General features: G+C 38.5%; 1 protein-coding gene across 1 annotated transcript; it reads right to left on the bottom strand.

Annotated features, from left to right (window-relative positions):
- Nucleotides 1-1,567: 1,567 nt before the first annotated feature.
- hao2 (hydroxyacid oxidase 2 (long chain)) lies at nucleotides 1,568-5,839 on the bottom strand. Its single transcript, XM_033986984.2, has 8 exons — nucleotides 5,706-5,839; nucleotides 4,541-4,693; nucleotides 4,269-4,420; nucleotides 3,878-4,161; nucleotides 3,138-3,356; nucleotides 2,247-2,405; nucleotides 2,029-2,098; nucleotides 1,568-1,943 (listed from the first exon to the last, which is right to left on the bottom strand). The coding sequence occupies exons 1-8, from the start codon at nucleotides 5,726-5,728 to the stop codon at nucleotides 1,888-1,890; spliced, it is 1,116 nt and encodes a 371-aa protein (XP_033842875.1). The 5' UTR covers nucleotides 5,729-5,839; the 3' UTR covers nucleotides 1,568-1,887.
- Nucleotides 5,840-19,188: the final 13,349 nt, after the last annotated feature.

The raw sequence follows: 19,188 nt of genomic DNA, 5'->3' as shown, positions 1-19,188 counted from the left end.
TGTGTGAACACATCTGTGACTGCACCCACACAAAAGTGAATACAGTTTGTGTTGTATGACAAGACATTGAAAAAGAAAAAGTGAGTCACCCTGGTTTCAACAGAGACGTTGGAGGAGTACATCATCACATCCCTTCATCGATCTAATTATATATATGTACGTGTGTGTGTCTGTGTGCTGTTCAAATTGGTGTTTATAAGGTATGCCATATAACTTTTCTGATTGAGCATCCACCATCTGCTCAACTCTATGGAGATGCTGTTGCTTTGCTTGAAATGTTCCACAGTATGGCATGAAGCACAATCTTCAATTACAGGTGTTTTATTGCTCTAAAATATCTTGAAAAACATGCATTTTTACTGTTAGCAGGTTGCCCTCCACAAGCTTGTAACTTGGTCTTTTGATGTCACATAGTTGTCTCCACGGATATAAACACATTTAATGCCATACTATGGAATATTCGAGGCAAAGCAATAACATCTCCATGAAGATAAGATGATGGCGGACAAACTTTTCACATCAAGTTCCACCGTATTATTTAAATGAACACTAAAATAACTGTACTACATGTGGATAATGAAAACTCTATTTGTTTGCATTTTACCTGCAGAAGCTGAAGAGACCTACCTAAGTGAGAGCCTCCCAAAAAGGCCGGACCCTAGACTGGACTCCAGCCTGACGGTCAACCCAAAACAAACTCAGAGAAAATAAGAAACAGAGGAGCAACTTCTTCTCCACAAGCACACGGATTCTAGTCTATGCCCTAACAATGATCGCTGTTTTTACGCCTTCAAACCGAGACCTCAGTCACTTCCTGTGCTACTTCTCCTTACTGTGCTCTGTATGAAACACAGCTTGCACCAAATAATGCTGTAATTAAAAAGTTTGATATATGGTCTATGTGTCTGTACTATATTGTTAATGGGCCAAATATTGCAATCAATAAATCATAGGGTTCATCTTCTTTGATGGGTAAAATGTCAGATTTGACAGGGTAGTAAAAGAAAAATGCAATTCTGTCAACTGGACAAAAAGTTTTTTACATCTCCAACTCAAAGCCACTAACCACTCCTTTGAAGTTAGAGAGGTACAGATCTTAGCCAAAGAAAATAAATGGTTTGAGAGGGGAGTTAAAGAGGACATTTTTGTTAGGAAACACATTTCATCTTTGAACAGGAATGGGGGTCTTAGACATAATTTATCTCCTATTTATAACGCCATCATATAACGCCAAATTAAAACCAGGAAAACAGTAGTGTTCACCAGTATGCCAATGGGCGTATGATCATCCATTAAGGGCCTGAATGATTATGATATGACTCAGGCAGACACAGCAAACAGAAACTGTAAACAACAGGCGTGTTAGTTCAGTGTAGTTAGCGCCTCCCGTCAGACAGATATAAGACAGTGTCCAGAACTGCAATCCGACCATAACAGAAGAAGTTTGTCCAGTTGATAGAAATTAATTTTTCTTGTACTATGGTTCATTTATGGATGACTGAGGGATTACACAGACATTTCACAGGGAATATATTTTGAACTAAATTAAATCTATGACACATTTCATAATTTAAGCATGCTTTTATTTAATCATAAGAACGGCATTTTTTACAGTTAGGTCCAAAGAGATTTAGAGCTAAACACAATGCCTAGTCCCCTCTATTACAATCACACTTTCTACATTTTTCATTCATGTGTCCTATCTCAGTCTTAACAATTTTGCAGACTCGAATGTAGGTCATGTCTTCCCCACAAAGGAAGCCTGATTAGAATGTTTTGGTTTCCCTTCGTGAGAATATAGTTTTGTGGTGTCTACATCTTCACTGATTATCTTCATTAGTGTCAAAAAATCCTGTTTCTGTCTTGGTGCTGCCCCCTGCTGTTGAATTACAGTTTAGAACACTGAATGAGGTTCCTGTTTATTTCAGCCACGTTCCTGCAACCTAAGGAAATAATAAAAAAAAAATAAAAATTTAACAAATACCTCAAATATAATGCAAACTAAGATATTATAACAGCCATACCTACCTGACAGTGCCATGGACAGGCGAAACTCATCATTTAAGATTTGTAGGACTTCTCTCACTCCCTCTTCACCCTAAAATGTTTAAAGATGCAGTATGTAAAGTTTTCTGGGGGAGGGTTTTTATATCGTGAATGTTTTTATCCTATGCTATTATCTCTTCTCATCTTATCTCATCTATATCTATCTATATATGCCAAATAACATTGCATGAGTTTCATACCTTATAGGCTAAACCCCAAATAGCTGGGCGTCCGATGAATACACACTTGGCTCCTAAAGCCAGAGCCTTGAGAACGTCACTGCCGGTCCTGATCCCTCCGTCCACATACACTTCTATTCGGCCCTGCACTGTGTCCACGATCTCTGTTAAAGCATCAATCTGAGGAAATGAAAGACCATACACAAAAACATCAGTATTTGTAATAGTACTGTAACTTGTAATGGCTTTATTGTATACGTTATGCATTAATGTGCTTGAGTTCCGGCCCTGACAATTTATTAAAAGTCTCACACTAAAGAAAGGTACACTTTATTGTTCCCGTGGGGAAATTTGTCCTCTGCATTTGACCCATCCTTCAATGCCTCTGGGACACCTCATTAGGAGCAGTGCCAGGGGACCCATCTCTGTGATCTTGTTGCTAGGCTTGGTCAGTACTACCTTCGCTAAAAGATTATATGGTGCATGTTTTGAGCAATTTACCACATTTCATGTTTTATGGTGCTGTCCATAAAGCCTTTTGGCTAAAGATAAAAAATATATTAAATAAATACATAATAATAATGATTATTATTATTATTATTGTTGTTGTTATTATTATTATATCTGAACTACTGTAAAACCAGTAATCTAAAAAAGCAACAATTAGTTTTTGTTGAAAATAAAAAAATAAATTGTGTATTTTATTATCATTGTTTAATTGTTTTTAATTATTGTGCCTTTTCCTTAGTATGTAAATCAAGATTCAAATTTGAGTATTGTGACAGCACTATAAGGCTTGACCTCACTTAACTTAGAATTTCCATTTCATTCAGTCATAATTGGTCATAAGATGAATGGTAATATAATAATATATTGTGCTCGAATAACAACAGTTAATGAGATTTATTTTACCGAGGCGAGTCCTCCATCCAGCTGCCTCCCCCCATGGTTGGACACAATGATGCCCTGGACCCCGTGCTCCACAGCCAGCTCTGCGTCCTCTTTGGTCAGGATGCCTTTGATGATGATGGGCAGGCGAGTGATGGACTGTAGCCAGTGCACATCCTTCCAGCTGATGGAGGGGTCCAGTGTGTTAGCTGGGACCCCGTACTCCTCTAGCCCAGCCATCTCCTGCTCATAGTATCAACAAGATGTGATTGAAAGTATACATTATGGATGAGGAAGAAGTTATTGTCATCCAGGTCAACCAGTTTGGAGTGTCTAATACATTTTGCATAATTTTGCTTTTGTGAAAAAATATTGTCAACCCTGTGTGCATTGCTGATATTGGTGTGTGCTAGTTAACAGGTCATATAGCCCTCACCTCTTTATGCACTGTGCCTTGACTGCTTGCAAGATATGAGTCAGTTATACTTGTGTCTCAGGTGTGTTTCAAACATGCTCAAAATGATGAGGATCAGTATTAACTGAGCACATGTGACCATTTAGGATTACATTCAAAACAAACAGAGGCACTACTGAATTAACCTGACAAGGTTCAGACACATAGCAAACAAATCTGCAAAAATATCATGTCTTATAACCGTTATACTGTAATACTAGTAAAAAGATACTAGTTACCATGCAAAATCTTCTGGAAATTCTCCAGAAAATGTCCTATTTAAATGTGACCATATGATGGAAACATTTACCTGAAAAACTCCATCAAAGTTCTTGACTTTGAGGTGTGGAGGGAGCTTGAACTGGTTGCGGATGTCATTCCTGCGTTTGCCGGTGTAGGGCACGTCTACAGTGAGAACCAGGGCCTTGTACCCGAGCTCCTCCACGCGCCGCACAATGTGCTCGGACAATTTCCGGTCTCGATACACATAGAGCTGGAACCAGCGGTAACCATTTGGCGCTGCAGCTACGATCTCTTCCACGGAGCAGGTGGAGTAAGTGCTGGCAATGTAGCAGGTGTTCAGGGACTCTGTGGCTGAGAGAGATCACAACAGTGAATTAACCTCAATTAAAAGTATTCTCTGTATGGATGACAACCTTTCACCTCCTTAAAAAGGATAATATGTGGTCATTGGTGCCTACCTCGTGCTGTAGCCACCTCTCCTTCATGCCAGGCCAAACAGTGAAAAGCTGTAGGTGCAATGCCAACAGGAAAACTAATCTCTGTGCCCTGAACTGTGGTCCGAGTGTCACTGACTGAAACATCCCGAAGGACCCGAGGCCTCAGCCGGATCCTGATGGGAAGAGTAAAAAAAAAAATTATTCAACAAAACAAATAGTTTAAATTTTCTGCCTAAAAATAGAAAATTAGCACTTTTCAAAATACATCAGTTTGTTTTTAAAGTTTATATTACCTCTTGTATGCCAGCAGATTGTCATCTCTGGTGCAGCAATCATCCGCTCCAGCTGCATAATAATCCCAGGTGGCCTTTGACAGGTGTTCCTTGGCATACTCCTCAAAGTCAGTCAGGCAGACCATCGCCATCTCGGCACAGCGACCGCCCTCTCTTTCAATAATATAAATGTCAAGCAGAAAGCATCTTCACAATATTCTATTGTCAAGACATAGACTGCAGAGTCATGCCCAGTCTCTCATAAATGTGTCCACAGTTTTGTCATTTTATCCACACACTCATTGTGTTATATTTTAATGTCAGCAGGTGAGAACAGCAAAAAATTGTAAGAAATACAAATCAAAATCAGACAACATCAAGACTTACCAACAACTGGAAAATGTTTCAGAAGTTGTTCAATCTCAAACAATTTGTATTCTGTTTTTAAACTCAAATTAAACATATTCTAAATCAATATCCTATCCAAAAACAATTTACAAACTACATAATAGCGCATAACATCCAGTCTGGATAGGCTACATTAAAAACAAAGTGCAAAAGGAGGACCTTGAGTGGTCTAGTTGAGTTTGAGTCATCAAACATTGACAGTGACAGTACCTCTGAAAACACGGTATCTGTGTAACCCTAGAATGACCTTTGCTCTTTGTGTTTAGCCAGGTTGAAATGTGCTGATGAGTCCACTGAAGTAGCAGGGAACTGTATTCCATATGCACTGTATTTACATGGGACATAGACCTACAGAATGTAGTATAGGCTTTTTGTTGAGCACAGAATGTCAAAAAATGTCCATTTTATATGACTTTTTAAATTATATATAAGAAATGGGAAGAAGAAGCAAACAATCATTTTGTATGGTTGATGAGACCATTTTCTCTGTTCAATGTCAACATGGAAATCTTGCCAACTCAGCTACCTAACACCTTGGTTACGGTACTTGGATTTATCCACATTACTGCTGCTTTTCAAGCTGTGCTAAACGGATTCATCATGACTGCATTTGTCTGCGTGCTTTTCCACTCGCGTGGTGGTCACTTGTGGTCAAGTCCTGCACATACAGACAGATCTTTGCGTCGGGTGAGTTCACTTTTACGTTTTCGCCAAAAAGATCAAAGTTCAACCTCTCAAAGCGTAAGTAAATAAAAGTTCTCAAACGTGCTAAACTTACCGGTTACATGTACAATTGCTCATCCTCTGCTCTCATTCATAACCTGAAAACAAATTAAAACCATATGCCATAGTTTCAGCAGATGAGGTTTTGACCAAAGAAGAAGGCTATATGTTTTACGCGAGTGAAGACTCTTCAGAGGCCTGGGCAGAACTACATGTTCTTCTGATTGACCACTTGAGGGCAGTGCAGCACCACTTTAGTCAATCATTTCTTCACCTCCTGCACTCACACTCATAGTCATACTTCTATAGTTCATCCATATGAAAAAAGATCATAATAATAATACGATCATAATAATGTAATAACTAGTAGAAGTTATTAGCCCATCAAAGGTCAGTTGATCTCTATGATGGTTACTATGGTGAATACACACACACACACACACACACACACAAACACACCTTGAGCTTACAATCACCTTCCATATAGATGACTTTGAGACTTGTGATACACCTTATCATAATTAATTTGAACACTGACTATTCTTACCTTAATATTAGCTGGTATTTGTTTAGCATATCTGTGTGTGTAGGGATGTGTTTGGTCTGTGTGTGTGTCCACTGTCATTTAGAGCGAGTGAATGGAAGCTGAGTTCTACATTGTCCAGGTGAGTTTCTAGAATCTGAGCTGTTTAGTTGTAGAAAGTTACATAAAATATCCATTATCTCCCATCTATTATTATATCTGCTTATAAATCAAGGCAAAAAACCCAAAAAAACAAAAACACATGTAAGTCCATTTGAGCGCATTGTCTTACCTTTATGTGTTCGGCCCGTAGATGATCCTGGGTTTCCTCAGTCTCACCCCCCTCCATCACACCTCATCCTCTCCACACAGGATGCTCCGCCCCCCTCTGCTCCTCTGTCAGCACTCTGGGCCTCTTTTTGTGCCAAAACACTGAAAGCTCACTCAGGTCAATTGTTTTTGAGACACAAACACCTCCTGCTTCCTTAAATAATAAAAAAGGCAATCTCACCTCAGCTTGACCTTTGCCTTTTCCCTGTTATACTCCCAATAATAAAGGATACTGAAGAGTGCCATTCAAACATTGGTGATTGTGATATAAATGAGCTTGCTGAAGTGAAATTTATTGTTTTAATACTTTCGGACAAAATAATATTGCGAAATACAGCACCTTTTTAATTTTCCTTTAAAGAAAATACTTAAATACTTAAATAAAAAATAAAAAAATAATTCAGCAAAAACCTAAAAATGTTTGATTCAATAAAAATAATACATTCACATTTCTTCTTAACTAAAACCCTTTTATTTATCCGGCTTGCTCACAGATTAGTTTTCACACATTAAAGTAAAAAATCCAAATGAGATAATTATGTAGCTATCACAACAACAAAACTTGTCTAATGTCAAACTTTCTGTGACAGGTGTTTTCAAGGCCTGTTCATATAAAACCCATATGGCTGGACGTTTGAAATGACCCGCTTGTTATGTTTTGGTCCCTCTCTGTAACTGATGGATCCACTGGCAGGATGTGTGCGAGTATATCCGATGAATACTGCACTGTTTCAGCACACCGCAGATGAAACAAAACGCCCAGGAAAGTTGTCGAACCATTTCAAAACACAAGTTAAATTAGATTCTCCTGGTCTTGATTGCATTATTAAATTTTGCAAATGTAATATCTTTGGTAACTAACCCTTGCTTTTTAAAGAGCTGTCTGTCTTTCTTTTTAACTGGATTTGATTGTTTGATTTCAGGTGTGAAGGTCGAGCTGGAGGTCAAATGTGACAGACTGGACCTCCCTATGTAGGAGGTGCAAATTGTGTTAATCCAAATCTGGCTTGTGTGCTCAATATCACAGAGCAAAATGCAGCTTCAGGGTAACTGTATTGGAGTTTGTTGGACTTTACAACTGAGTGGAAAACCTCTTCCACATGACTGCGAGTGGAGCAGTGGCCCGGGGCTGCAGACCAATACGCTTCTACATGTGGGTTGAATTGTGAATGTGTTATTATTGTGCTACATCGAAAATATCTCTCTGTCTCTGCTGGCGTTATTATCAGACTAAATATAAGCCAATCTGCTGACATGCCTTGCAAATCCACACATGCATTTTCAACTATAAATACAATTGAATAATCAGGTTTTACGCATTTGAGCTTTGCCACACAGAGAGGTCAACAAAAGCATGCCTTTAAATAAAAATGCATGTCAGAAGAATGAAAGTACTAAAGAACTAAACGACTATGCGTATAAAGTGACAGAGAGATCGTATAACTCAACTTCAAAGCACATAAAGTGGACGGAGTGATTGTCATTGATGTGTTTTTTATTGCTTTGGTAAAAAAAACAGATATTTCCATAAAAATTTATTGCAATTCAAGATCAGTGGCATTACCTCATAACTGCTAGGTAGTTCTTATTACCGAGATGGAATTAATGTGTATTCACCAGTCTGCTCGCAAAGAAACGGTGACATCTTAGGGTTTAGTTATAGGATCAGTAATAAATTAGTTAGTGATGATGTAACATAGTCACGATGTAAAAATGGTTGGATTTGTCTCTGTAGCATGTCAAATTAAGCTTTTTAGCAGCACCAATCAGTACAGTTCAATAAAACACAAAGGCATTTTACTCCAGAGCCTTTGATTATCATCCAAGTAAAGTGTGGGCACAAATGTGGAATTACTGTTAGTATATTTTCTGTTGTCATTCAGTTTTCCATTTCTTCCAGAAGGCTGAACCATTTTTCACATAAAACACAGATCTTTGAAGTTGTAGAAACTGTTCAATAATCCTCATGCTCTCATGCCTGAACCCGTTTACTGGGGTGAAGACTTCTTTTGGAGACAAAGACATTGTATTGTATCTAAAAACATATAAAAGTCTTTCTGCACCACATGTATTCTTTGTGATATTCTTGTGTAATGAATAAGATAGGATCCAGACATTCTTGATTTAAACTCTAAAATATGGTCTACTGCTGTATAAACTTGTTTTATTCTATATTTATTGAAAAGGTGTGCAGTTATGGGGATATGTTGCCACCTGAAAAGTCGGTATAAACAGAATTCACTGAAAGAATGCTAGAAAATGTAGAATTTTGTAATCACAACGTTTTAAGGTGTCAGCGATTACAGTTGTTGATCTTTAGTCACATAATTTTACAGAGATTCGTCATTTGAACTCTAAAATATAGGGTGTCCGTAAAGTATCTTTATAGTTTTAAAATTTTATCACAAAGTTAATTGATAAGATAGATTAATTAGATTTGTTTTAGTATACTCAGTGGTTATAAATGTTTTTATTCATTGTGTAGGATTATGTGCAAATTGAATTATGAATGATTATATCTTATCAATTGCCTTTGTAATAACTGTTTTAAATTGTAAAGAGACACCGTGTACTATGTCTATTACTATCTGATCTTGGATGTCTTGCTTGTTCATATCCAAAATATTTCTTCAGTTAATTGCAACACATATCCTTGATAATGAAAATTCTGTAAACCGTCTCAACAGAATATATAAAATCAATTATATTACTGCTGTGAGAAAGCTTCTACGCACAGCAAAAAAAAAAAAACATGTTCTCTGCTCATGTGTTTTTATTTAGTTACTTATTACTTTCATCCACTTGTATACGCCTAACTAGGATACTAACTGTCCCAGCTCAAACTTCCATCCCACATACTTTTCTACCTTCTGCTCATCATCAGAAACCCTGAGTTCTAAGGCTCATTTAGACCTTTTCAGCTCTAATCAGTCACCAGGAAAAAGCTAAATCTTCTCTGACAACATCTCCAATCGTTTTCTCGAAGCCCCACCAACCAACTTGAACAAATTATGCAAATTACTAAAGGCCACCACCAGTACATACTCTGGAAATGCATAGCTGGTATCAAATTGTATTCTTTTACATGTGCTGACCTTAACTTGCCTGGCATAACTGCATTCTTTTCACTAATGCACACGCACATAGAAGCTTCCATAGCAACCTAAATAATAATGATTTTTCCTCCCCTTTTGGCTTGAGAATTTCAGTTTTTCTGCCAGATCTGCAGAGAGACAAAGTTGAGATTTGACTTCAGAGAACAAAGTCATGTGGGATTTAATAGACCGACCTCAGTTTTATTAGATAATCTGAAGTTAAGGTCAAGGCGCTGTCTGTCAGTAAAGGTCTGGTTTGTTTCAAATGCATCACACTACAGGGTTCAGTCAAGTTTGCCTGTAATGGATTTGACAGGGTTATCGCAGAGAGGGAACCATGAGAAATGTAAAGGTTAAGAATAGAAAGATATATATTTACGTACATTGTAAATTCTAATATTTGTGTAACGCCAATAATCAAATAACACGTTTGTCCTGTATTGTAACTGTGAGGAATCCCAATCCTTGTCTTTTCTTGGCATGGACAAAGAGATAATGGGCATCTGACAGAAAAATGGCCCCGACCAGCATAAAGAACTGAGCGTATTTTATCACATATTTTAATATAAAGCAAATATACAATATATGGATGGTTAAAATGTCTGGGGAAACTCAAGACTGAAGAATCAGTTTATGGGTCCATGGTAAATCAAAAGCATTATCAGAAGTTGGCACTGCAGAGGCTGATGTTGTCCTGGAGAAGTGACCAACTTTCATTTAAAATATAAGACTTCTACAATATGGAAACTACTTATTTAAAGAGCTGAGGCTTTGGTATTTTGGTTTGGCAGTGATGTGAATGGAAAACTCACATATTTTTATTTTTAGAATTGGTGGCTTTCAGATTGTACATGATGTCATACTCCCTGTTGGGACAAGTGGCAGTTTAACGGCTTACATGGTAAAAAATACAAAATGAAAACTCATAAATGCTAAGCTTAATCTCTGCTGTTATTCTTTGTTATTTATTTGCTTAAGCTCACAATATAACAACAAAAACATGCTCCAAAAACCCATCCATCCATTTTCTTCCACTTATCCAGGGCCAGGTCGTTGGGGCAGCAGTCTAAGCAGGGACTCCCAGACTTCCCTCACCCCAGACACGTCCTCCAGCTCCTCTGGTGAGATCCCAAGGTGTTCCCAGGCCAGCCGAGAGACATAGTCCCTCCAGCGTGTCCTGGGTCTTCCCCGGGGTCTCCTCCCAAAAACCATAGTAAAAAATATTGTAGGTTGTCATGTCGTTTTAGCTCAAACTTCTTAGAAAAGCTGCGGCCTAGGGTGTGACAGTTTGAATGACAGAATGCGAAATAAAGATTATTTTGTGATTATGGTTCTCATGATCTCATGGTATTGGTTGGTTGTGGACATGTGGCCTGTAAACAGACCCTTCTGAGTTACTGTAACTTACGGGGACAGCTGTGAAGACGCAATGTCAGATGTCCAGTGATTAATGACTTTATTTATGCAACCGTAACTGCGTAATTTAAATAAAGCTGACATGAACTTGAGACTTATTTTCGTCTTTCTGGCATCTTTGCTGAATAAAATTATCAGATTTACAAAAACTAACTCTCAGGAGATGAGGCAGTGTGAATGGCTTTGTGCTGACAGGTTCTTGTGTAATAGAGGGATGTGGTAAGCTCCTCTTCTTCCCACTGGGTCCAGTTATCAGTGTGTCTTTTGGGGTGTTCACTGTCCACCTGCTCCCAATGACAGCACTTCCTCCACTCAACCAAATCCCTGGACTTTGAATGTGGCATGAGCTTTAACAAGCTGTCACTAGGCTTTAGCTGCAGAGATTGAGAATGACTGTGTCTGAGCGCAGTGTATGCGGGAGGGACATCCAGGGCTGGTTCCAGTTAAAAGCAGAATCCCCCACAACAAAGGAGCGGACCAGTGGAGTCGTAACGAGCACAATATCATTTTTCTTTGGCCCCTGTGATCTGCCAGTCTTACGTTTCACTTTCAAAGCTAGGCTCGTTGGCAGAAGTCCTACTCTTCTACATTTTTGATGGAAAGAAGGAAGGCTGCCCTGAAGTCTCTCCACACCTCCAAAATCATCTTCGAAAAATGTATGAAAAGACCAAGTACCGATTCAGATAAGCATTCTCAGTAGTCAAATACACTTTTTTCCTGTGGTGGTTTAACTTTTGATTCAGCAGTTTGCATAGACAACCCCTCCCCACAGAATCAGCATAAGCATCTGTGTTCTCTTTAGAAAAATGCTTCAAATTGCCATGGCTTTACCACAATATTTGTCCTAATCAGAGAATTTGTCACCGCAAAAATCGCAAATTGAAAACATTAACAAAGAAAACAAAAACACGGTAAATCCAATGCATAACAAAAAATAAAATATTAATTACATACTATCAGTGAGTACAATGTTGTGTCTTAATATCAAGTATTCATTTTTGATCCTTTGTCGTATGTTGTGTAGCATTGGTTGTATAGAAGAGTTCTCAAGATGTGGTATGTGACATATGGTGGGAATAGCAAGTTCTAGCACTTCCTTTGTGAATATTTTATCCACTTTTTAGTTAAGTTCTAGGCCCAGGCGTCAAAAGCACTTCCCTCTGCACATTTTCACACAACACACCACTGTATTTCTGTTCAAATAGGCCAAAGAACATCTGTTAGCGTCACCATGTTTGTTTTGGTTTGTTTGGTGCTGGCTTCTGCACAAACCACAGCGCTACCCTGCGATTGGTCAGTTTCCAATTGTGCAGGACCTATCACATGTGAACTCTTCTACCAGAGCTGAACAAGATGGATTATCGAGAGTTTGTTAAGTCATCCTGGCAAAGCTACCTATTTTGCATTAGTTACAGAAGTGGTTTAAATCAGAAAGCCAAATCTGAGCGACTTGTGTGTATAGTACAGTATGTGCATCTACTATGTCCTGCTACATCCCTGCCATTTTTCAGGTACTCACCTAAGACCCATAGGTGCATTGATAAGTCCTTGTCAGTAGCCACACAAACGCAACACCAGGAAGAAAATACACCTCTTCAATGGAGACACACATGTTTTATGAGAGCTTCTCTGTGTTTTTGCCTATTTCCGCACAGCATGTTTAGTGTAGTGCATGTGGAGCCTCATCCAATGAACACAAGCTTTTGTCTTGTTGCAATAAAACTCATCTTATACGACATAAGGATGGAGACACAGAGCGAGGTTGTATTTTTCCTTACGTTGAGTTAGAGTGATGAGTGCGGCCCTCATGTGTGGAGCAGATCTGTGGATATATTCACTGCACTGGTATTTATGGGCGGAAGGAAGGCGCCTTTGATACAGCCTTTTGAGCGTCCTCCAACAAGAAATGTACTCATGTCCTCAACCTCTGCCTTTTGCTCTGCTCAATCTCTATCTATACTCCAATATTGTAAGGCTTTCTGTGAGAAGAAAGGGAAGATCTTAAACAGCTCTGCTTCATTTAAATGTTAATAGCCTGGAGTATGTGAGTAAAACGCTTGTAAAATCTTGGCCATATTTCATCAGTCGTGCAAAAATACATTTTTACATAAACGAGAATACTGACCAAAAGTGCAGAAAGCTTTGAGAGCAGTTTCGTTTTAATATGACATGAGATGACGCCTATCCCGTTATTGTTTTGTTTTGATATGGAGTAACTTCAGTAAAATAAAACCGTGTTCATTCATAATCCGCATGCAACCATTGAAATTGTTGTTATTGTTATAATCTGTCTCATATGTACCACACAACCTGCAGACAATGAACCGTTTGTACTGCGGATTCAGAGATCCTCCATTCCAGCAGTAGCAGCAATAATGGTAACACTAAAGCATTAAAGTTCAAATATTGCTAACTTTTCTGATGAGAGATCCTCTATCACGGTTTTAGCTGATGTTACAGCTTTGTCTGAAATGTCCCACAGTATGTTATTAAACTTACCTGAGCTGCATTTACTGAAGTGCAGATATTGCTCAATAAAATTCCTGCATTTCCACTTGTATGACCTGTAACTTGACCTCTAGGAGACTGAAGCCGTAGACTATTTTGCATAACCTTGTTTAAATTCACCTCAACTTTCTCGGGCGTGTTGTTTTGAATAATGTAGCCGCCATTTACCATTTTACTGTCTTGGCACTTTGAAGTTTAATCATACAGCGCAGTTTGAGTTCCACTTCAAGTTCTCCGTGAAACAAAACTGCACTGGTGAAGGAGAACTAGTTTATTCAGCGCTGATCCATGCATGCAAGATGTTGGCGTTTGTTCCAATACATCGTTCCAATGTCATACTTTGGGTTATTTGTTATTTTTCTCTCTAGAATGTCCTTACTGAAGTCATGGTGTTGCCAGTGCTCCTCACCGCTCTTCTGTTCCAGCCGCATCCATTCATTCATCAGTGAATCTGGAGATGAGCCAGACATTCAGGGACATGTGGACATCAGCCTGGCCCAGGTCTGCTGCACACATGTATGAGCTCTCATGTGGCTAAAACAATGTGAAAAGTAGCAGATACTCACTTGACTTTGTTTTTATTAACTGTATTTTGATAACTGTATTTGACATTTTATAAGCGCAAACTCTCTGTTGAATATTAGTGTAAAATTGCTAAATATATAACTTCTGTAGCGTTTGTAAGCAAGGTACTTCGTTTAAATGTTTTATTGGGCCGTATCTGCAAAATGAACGATCAAGCCGATTATGATGTGATCTATCAATGTTTACGTATATTGCGATTGGTTAATTTGGTAATATAATTCATTACTCGGTAAGCAAAGGCCATTTTCTTTTTGAATTTGAACTCTATCTAATAATTTGCAAGCATAAAACAAAATGATTGCAATCAAGACCCCACATTTTTTGTTCTCAAGCCAAAATTAAGATAGTGCCTGTGTACTTTTGAGAATTATGCAGGAAAACTCCCTTTACTTTTATGAATTCTAAGTTTTAAACATGAATAACCTACCAACAAACAAACCAAATAATAATTCCCAAATTTTGTTTATTGTCAACTTACTCATGTCATATTTCCAGGTCAGGTTTCTGTCAGCACAATGCCAAGTCTCCACATAACACGAGGCAGAGGGAGGTCAATCCGTGCTCATTTACACAGTTAAAGAGGGATCAGCACCGTGAGAATCGCCCTGCTCCTGTTGGGACGCTCTGGATGCCCGAGGTGAGCGGGTCAGTCAAATGAAAAAGTGGAGATTGAAGCTGGCACCTCGCACACAGGAGGGGGCATGGGGGGGGGCGGAGGGGAGTCTGGTGGGACATCCCAGGTGAGGGATGGTGGGGGAAAGGGGACATGGCAGCTCTACTTCCTGCCTCTGTGCCGAAGCCAAATTAGAAAAGTTAAAATGGAGAATCTGTCATTGGGCTCCCATCTGTGGACAGACCCCACTGTGTATCACCTGAGCGCTCTGACAGGGACAAATCAGCAACTACGGGAGGAGAGGCAATGGAGGAAAGTGTTGTTTTTTTTTAAATAGTTAGCCTTATTTATGCCGAAAAGTTAAACAAGAATATAACTAACTGTATTAGTAAAGCTGCTAAATGTGTGCTTTTACAGTAAGGGACATTTTATGAAACACATCTTTTAAAATAGTCTTCTGAGCAATACAATTTGAGATGTGTAATAATTTGAAACGCCAGAAACAATAAGTATTTAATGTTTGATTTACCAGAGTGGAAAGTAACAAAGAACAGATAGTGAAGTATTGTGTAAGTAGAATTTTTAGGTAGTTGATAACTTTTGCTTCACTACATTTGAGAGCAGGTATCTGTGCTTTCTACTCCACTACATTTTTTAACTGGACTGAAAAATAAAAAGTACTTTTCATATTATTTGAAGAGTTATTTTGATAATGTTGGTAGTAAATACACAAATAAATACACAAAATTCATAACAAAACTAAGAAATTGATTAGTGTTGTTACTGCTGTATCATTTTTATTCAATATCACTACATTTAAAACTAACAAATTCACAACACTTTTACTTTTTACTATAAAAGTAGAATTTTAAACAGGTACTTAAACACTTTTACTTAAGTCGTTTTGTCTTGTTATGTTTTTACTTTTACTTAACTTTGGATCTTATATCTATACTTCTACTTAAGTAACAAAATTGAGTACTTCATCCAACCATTTTTTACCTTTATTTTCTGAAATGTAGTGTTATTTTAACTTAACAGATTCCTAAATGTATTTTTAGTCATGCGTAGAACAACCTTTCAAAGCAGTAGAATATATGACAGTGATTTTAAATAGTTTGTGTTATTAAACCTACACAGTATTTCTGATGTGTGTTCAGTGGCTTGTTTTTTCAGTTATAAAAGTTTTACAAATGGTAAATAGCGTCTTGTTGCTTCAGTAAATTAGGAGCACATATGCACATACAGACATGTGTTTACACAAGCTACTGCTGCTGTATGTGATATACAAATGTCCACTCGGTGATGACAGAGATGAGGGGCTCTGAGCTCCACACTTCACAGCACGACTTTAGTTAGGGCTGAAATGTAGAAACCATACAAGAGCAATCTTCAACATACAGCACTGACAGTAAGGAGTACAGAATATGATGGTTAATGTGAGCCTAGTCCCGTTTTTATTTGACTATAAAAACAAAGCAATAAAAAGTGTTATATATTTTGTAGGGGGACAGTTAAATCTTTAAAGCAAACTAATAAATTAACAAACAAACAAACTAACTAACAGAATCTAAAGCATTTTGCCCTCATATCCCCTGTATTTTTCTATGTGTTGTAAAGATAATATATACCTAGCCTCTCTGGATTTCCTCTTTTAGCCCTGCTCCTTGATGTGAATCTGGTTTTCATTTTTGTAAAACAGATATAGCGCAAAGCTGCAGAGGAGCGAAAAGTCTTTACCTGTAAATCCATAATTGTTCACGATATCTCCAAAATCCAGCTTTATTCTTGTACTGAATGTGTAGGATCTACTCTCAATCCCCAACAACATTATCCCATTTGCTGAGCGGACTGTAGCTGTGTAAATAAACACGGTAATGGATCCTCCCATGTAATGCAGAAAAAAGCAAAGTTTGGCCCAATCTTTTCCAGATGGCATAGATAGATCACATTATTTACATCGACCGTGCTTGGGTTTCCACAGCAATACTACTCTGCTATACCACCATAGAATCAATGACCCGAAACATACATTTTCCCCTTAACCAAGCCTTGATTAGTGTGGTAGGAAATGGTGGAACAAACTGCAGCAGATGCACATGTGCTGTCACTCCACTGTACCTTTTTCTAATGTTCCCCCGGCCCCACCTCTGCGCATGTGGCTTTCTTTATGATATTCAATCCCAACGCTGGATCGGCACAATACACTGGCTGATCAGAGTGAGTCGTTAGCATTAGCGTAGCCTGCTCCTTGTCCTTCACCCATAACACTATGAGGTCGACTCATTACCTCTGTGCTGTCTTGCTGGGATATGGATCGTTAGCTTCGATCATGAGCCTCAAGTGTTTCTGGTTGTGTTTGACTCGGGGGGATGAGTAGCTGCAAGGACGGAATCTGTTCAGGCCAGCAGGAGGAGACATCACCTTTAAAACAGGTCTGTGCTTTAACTCAAACATACTCAGGTCTATGGGGATGCACCCTATAGGCCTATACATAATGTTTGTCCTCTCCAGTACTTCATTTGAGGGGGAACAAGAGAGAATATGTTCCCTAACCTCCCAAAGTGGATGGGGCTTGAACCTTTTACCTTTGCTGGATCTCCAACGGTTTTAACTGGATACCCCCAAAACGAAAGACACTTAATAACATACTGTTCCCTTAACATTTCTATCTGCTTGATCATGAGGGAACGCAATCATGACAGAAGAATATCCCACCCCAGAACCCCCCTTCTGTATGGCAAATTAACAATTAAACCACATAGATAAGAAAAATGACACAGTTGTTCTTGTGTTGATTACTGAGTTAATCAGCAAAGATATATGTTTGTAGTATGTGTATTTTATATAATTCATGCTGATGTAAGGGTTAAATGAGATGCTACCACAAATTCCAGTTCCCATACCACAGCCCTACAAATTCCTCTTTTTTTTGTTAATTCATTTGGCTAATTCATATGTAAAATCGGAAAGAGTAATGGTTTGGTCAGTTGAACCATTCCATTGTGATTTCCCCAAAATGTGTTCTCTTCCAGGCTGTCCAATGCTGTCATGTTTCCTTCACTCCACACATTCCTGTCTTTGCTGTGATAAAACTAATAAAACATTACCAAGAAGTCAATGCCCACTGTGTCTCTTCCAACAAAACGAAATCATATTAAAACCATGAGCTGTTTGGGTTCATTTTTCAGACTCTTACCGTTGATAGACCAATGGACATTTCAGCCAGCTATGAAGTGACCGTGAGGGCTTTGAACAAATGCAAACAGAGGAAGCTGGAAATGTAATTATTATTAATGTGAGCGGGTTTGGCAGGTTTAGACAATAAGCAGGGGCTTGTCAGTGCGTCTGACAGGCTGTGGGTGCAATTCCCACATTACCAAAACTGTCAAAAATGGGTTTAAACGGGATGGATTATCACAGTTTTCTTTCTTTTACTGCACTAATCATAAAATAGGTATAACAGTATTTTTAAAAATCAAATGTTATGTATTTCTGATAACTTCACAATCTCTGCGATGTCACTTTGGGGGCCCTAAACGCAAGACAAGGCAGGGTAAGTTTATTTGTATAGCAGAATTCTTAGACAAAGTAATTCAAAGTGCTTTACAGAATAAGAAATACTTTAAAATCACTATACAACAAATCAAAGCATAAATAGACATTTTAAAGTGAACATTAAAAGAGAAGAGTGCAGAATAAAAACATTTCAGTCACATGCACATCTTAACAGAACAGTTTTGAGCCTGGATCTAAACATTATCAAAGTAGAGGCCTGTGTCACATCTCCAGCTGCATAGAACTGAAAACGCTGATTTCCCATGTTTAGTCCAGACTCTGGGCACCAGCAGGAAGCCAGTCCCTGAAGTTCTCAAAGTGCAAAATGGTTCATATGGCATTAACATGTCAGAAATGTAATTTGGTGCTAAACCATGGAGAGACATGTACACAAGTAGAGCTGCTTTAAAGTCTATTCCACTGTTGTTTAGTGATAACAAATCATGCAGTTACTGTTAACTGTTATTGTTTTATTTGTTTACGATGGTTTTCTAAAGTTGCCAATATTTCAGAGTGTATAAAATGATGCTGTACATAAGCTAGAGGTCGCTGGTTATGCATAAACAGATATGAACTCGTTGGCCTATGGGGGGGATTAAAATAGGCAAACACATTTATTGTCATTTGTCACTGACATCTATAATGGGATGCTGGTTTGGGGTAGCTCCTTAAATAGATGGCATCAGGGCGTGTGAGGGCAGATGAGGATGACTCTGTGTGCAGGCAAACCGACATGAATGAGAGGAAGTCCTGCTGACGACCTATAATTTCCGAGAGGAGCATCTCTGTCACACCAGCAATCCTTAATCCACTCATAAACAAGTCTGCTGGTGCGCCCGTGTCTCGAGGCAGGCACACACACATTCATCTGCTCTTTTAAGTCCTGAGATGTTGTTTCCAGATGGATCCA

This window comes from Periophthalmus magnuspinnatus, chromosome 21, assembly GCF_009829125.3.
Source record: "Periophthalmus magnuspinnatus isolate fPerMag1 chromosome 21, fPerMag1.2.pri, whole genome shotgun sequence".
Lineage (NCBI taxonomy): Eukaryota > Metazoa > Chordata > Actinopteri > Gobiiformes > Gobiidae > Periophthalmus > Periophthalmus magnuspinnatus.
The sequence above is the reverse complement of the archived record's forward strand: the minus strand, read 5'-3'. Positions and strand labels throughout refer to the sequence as shown.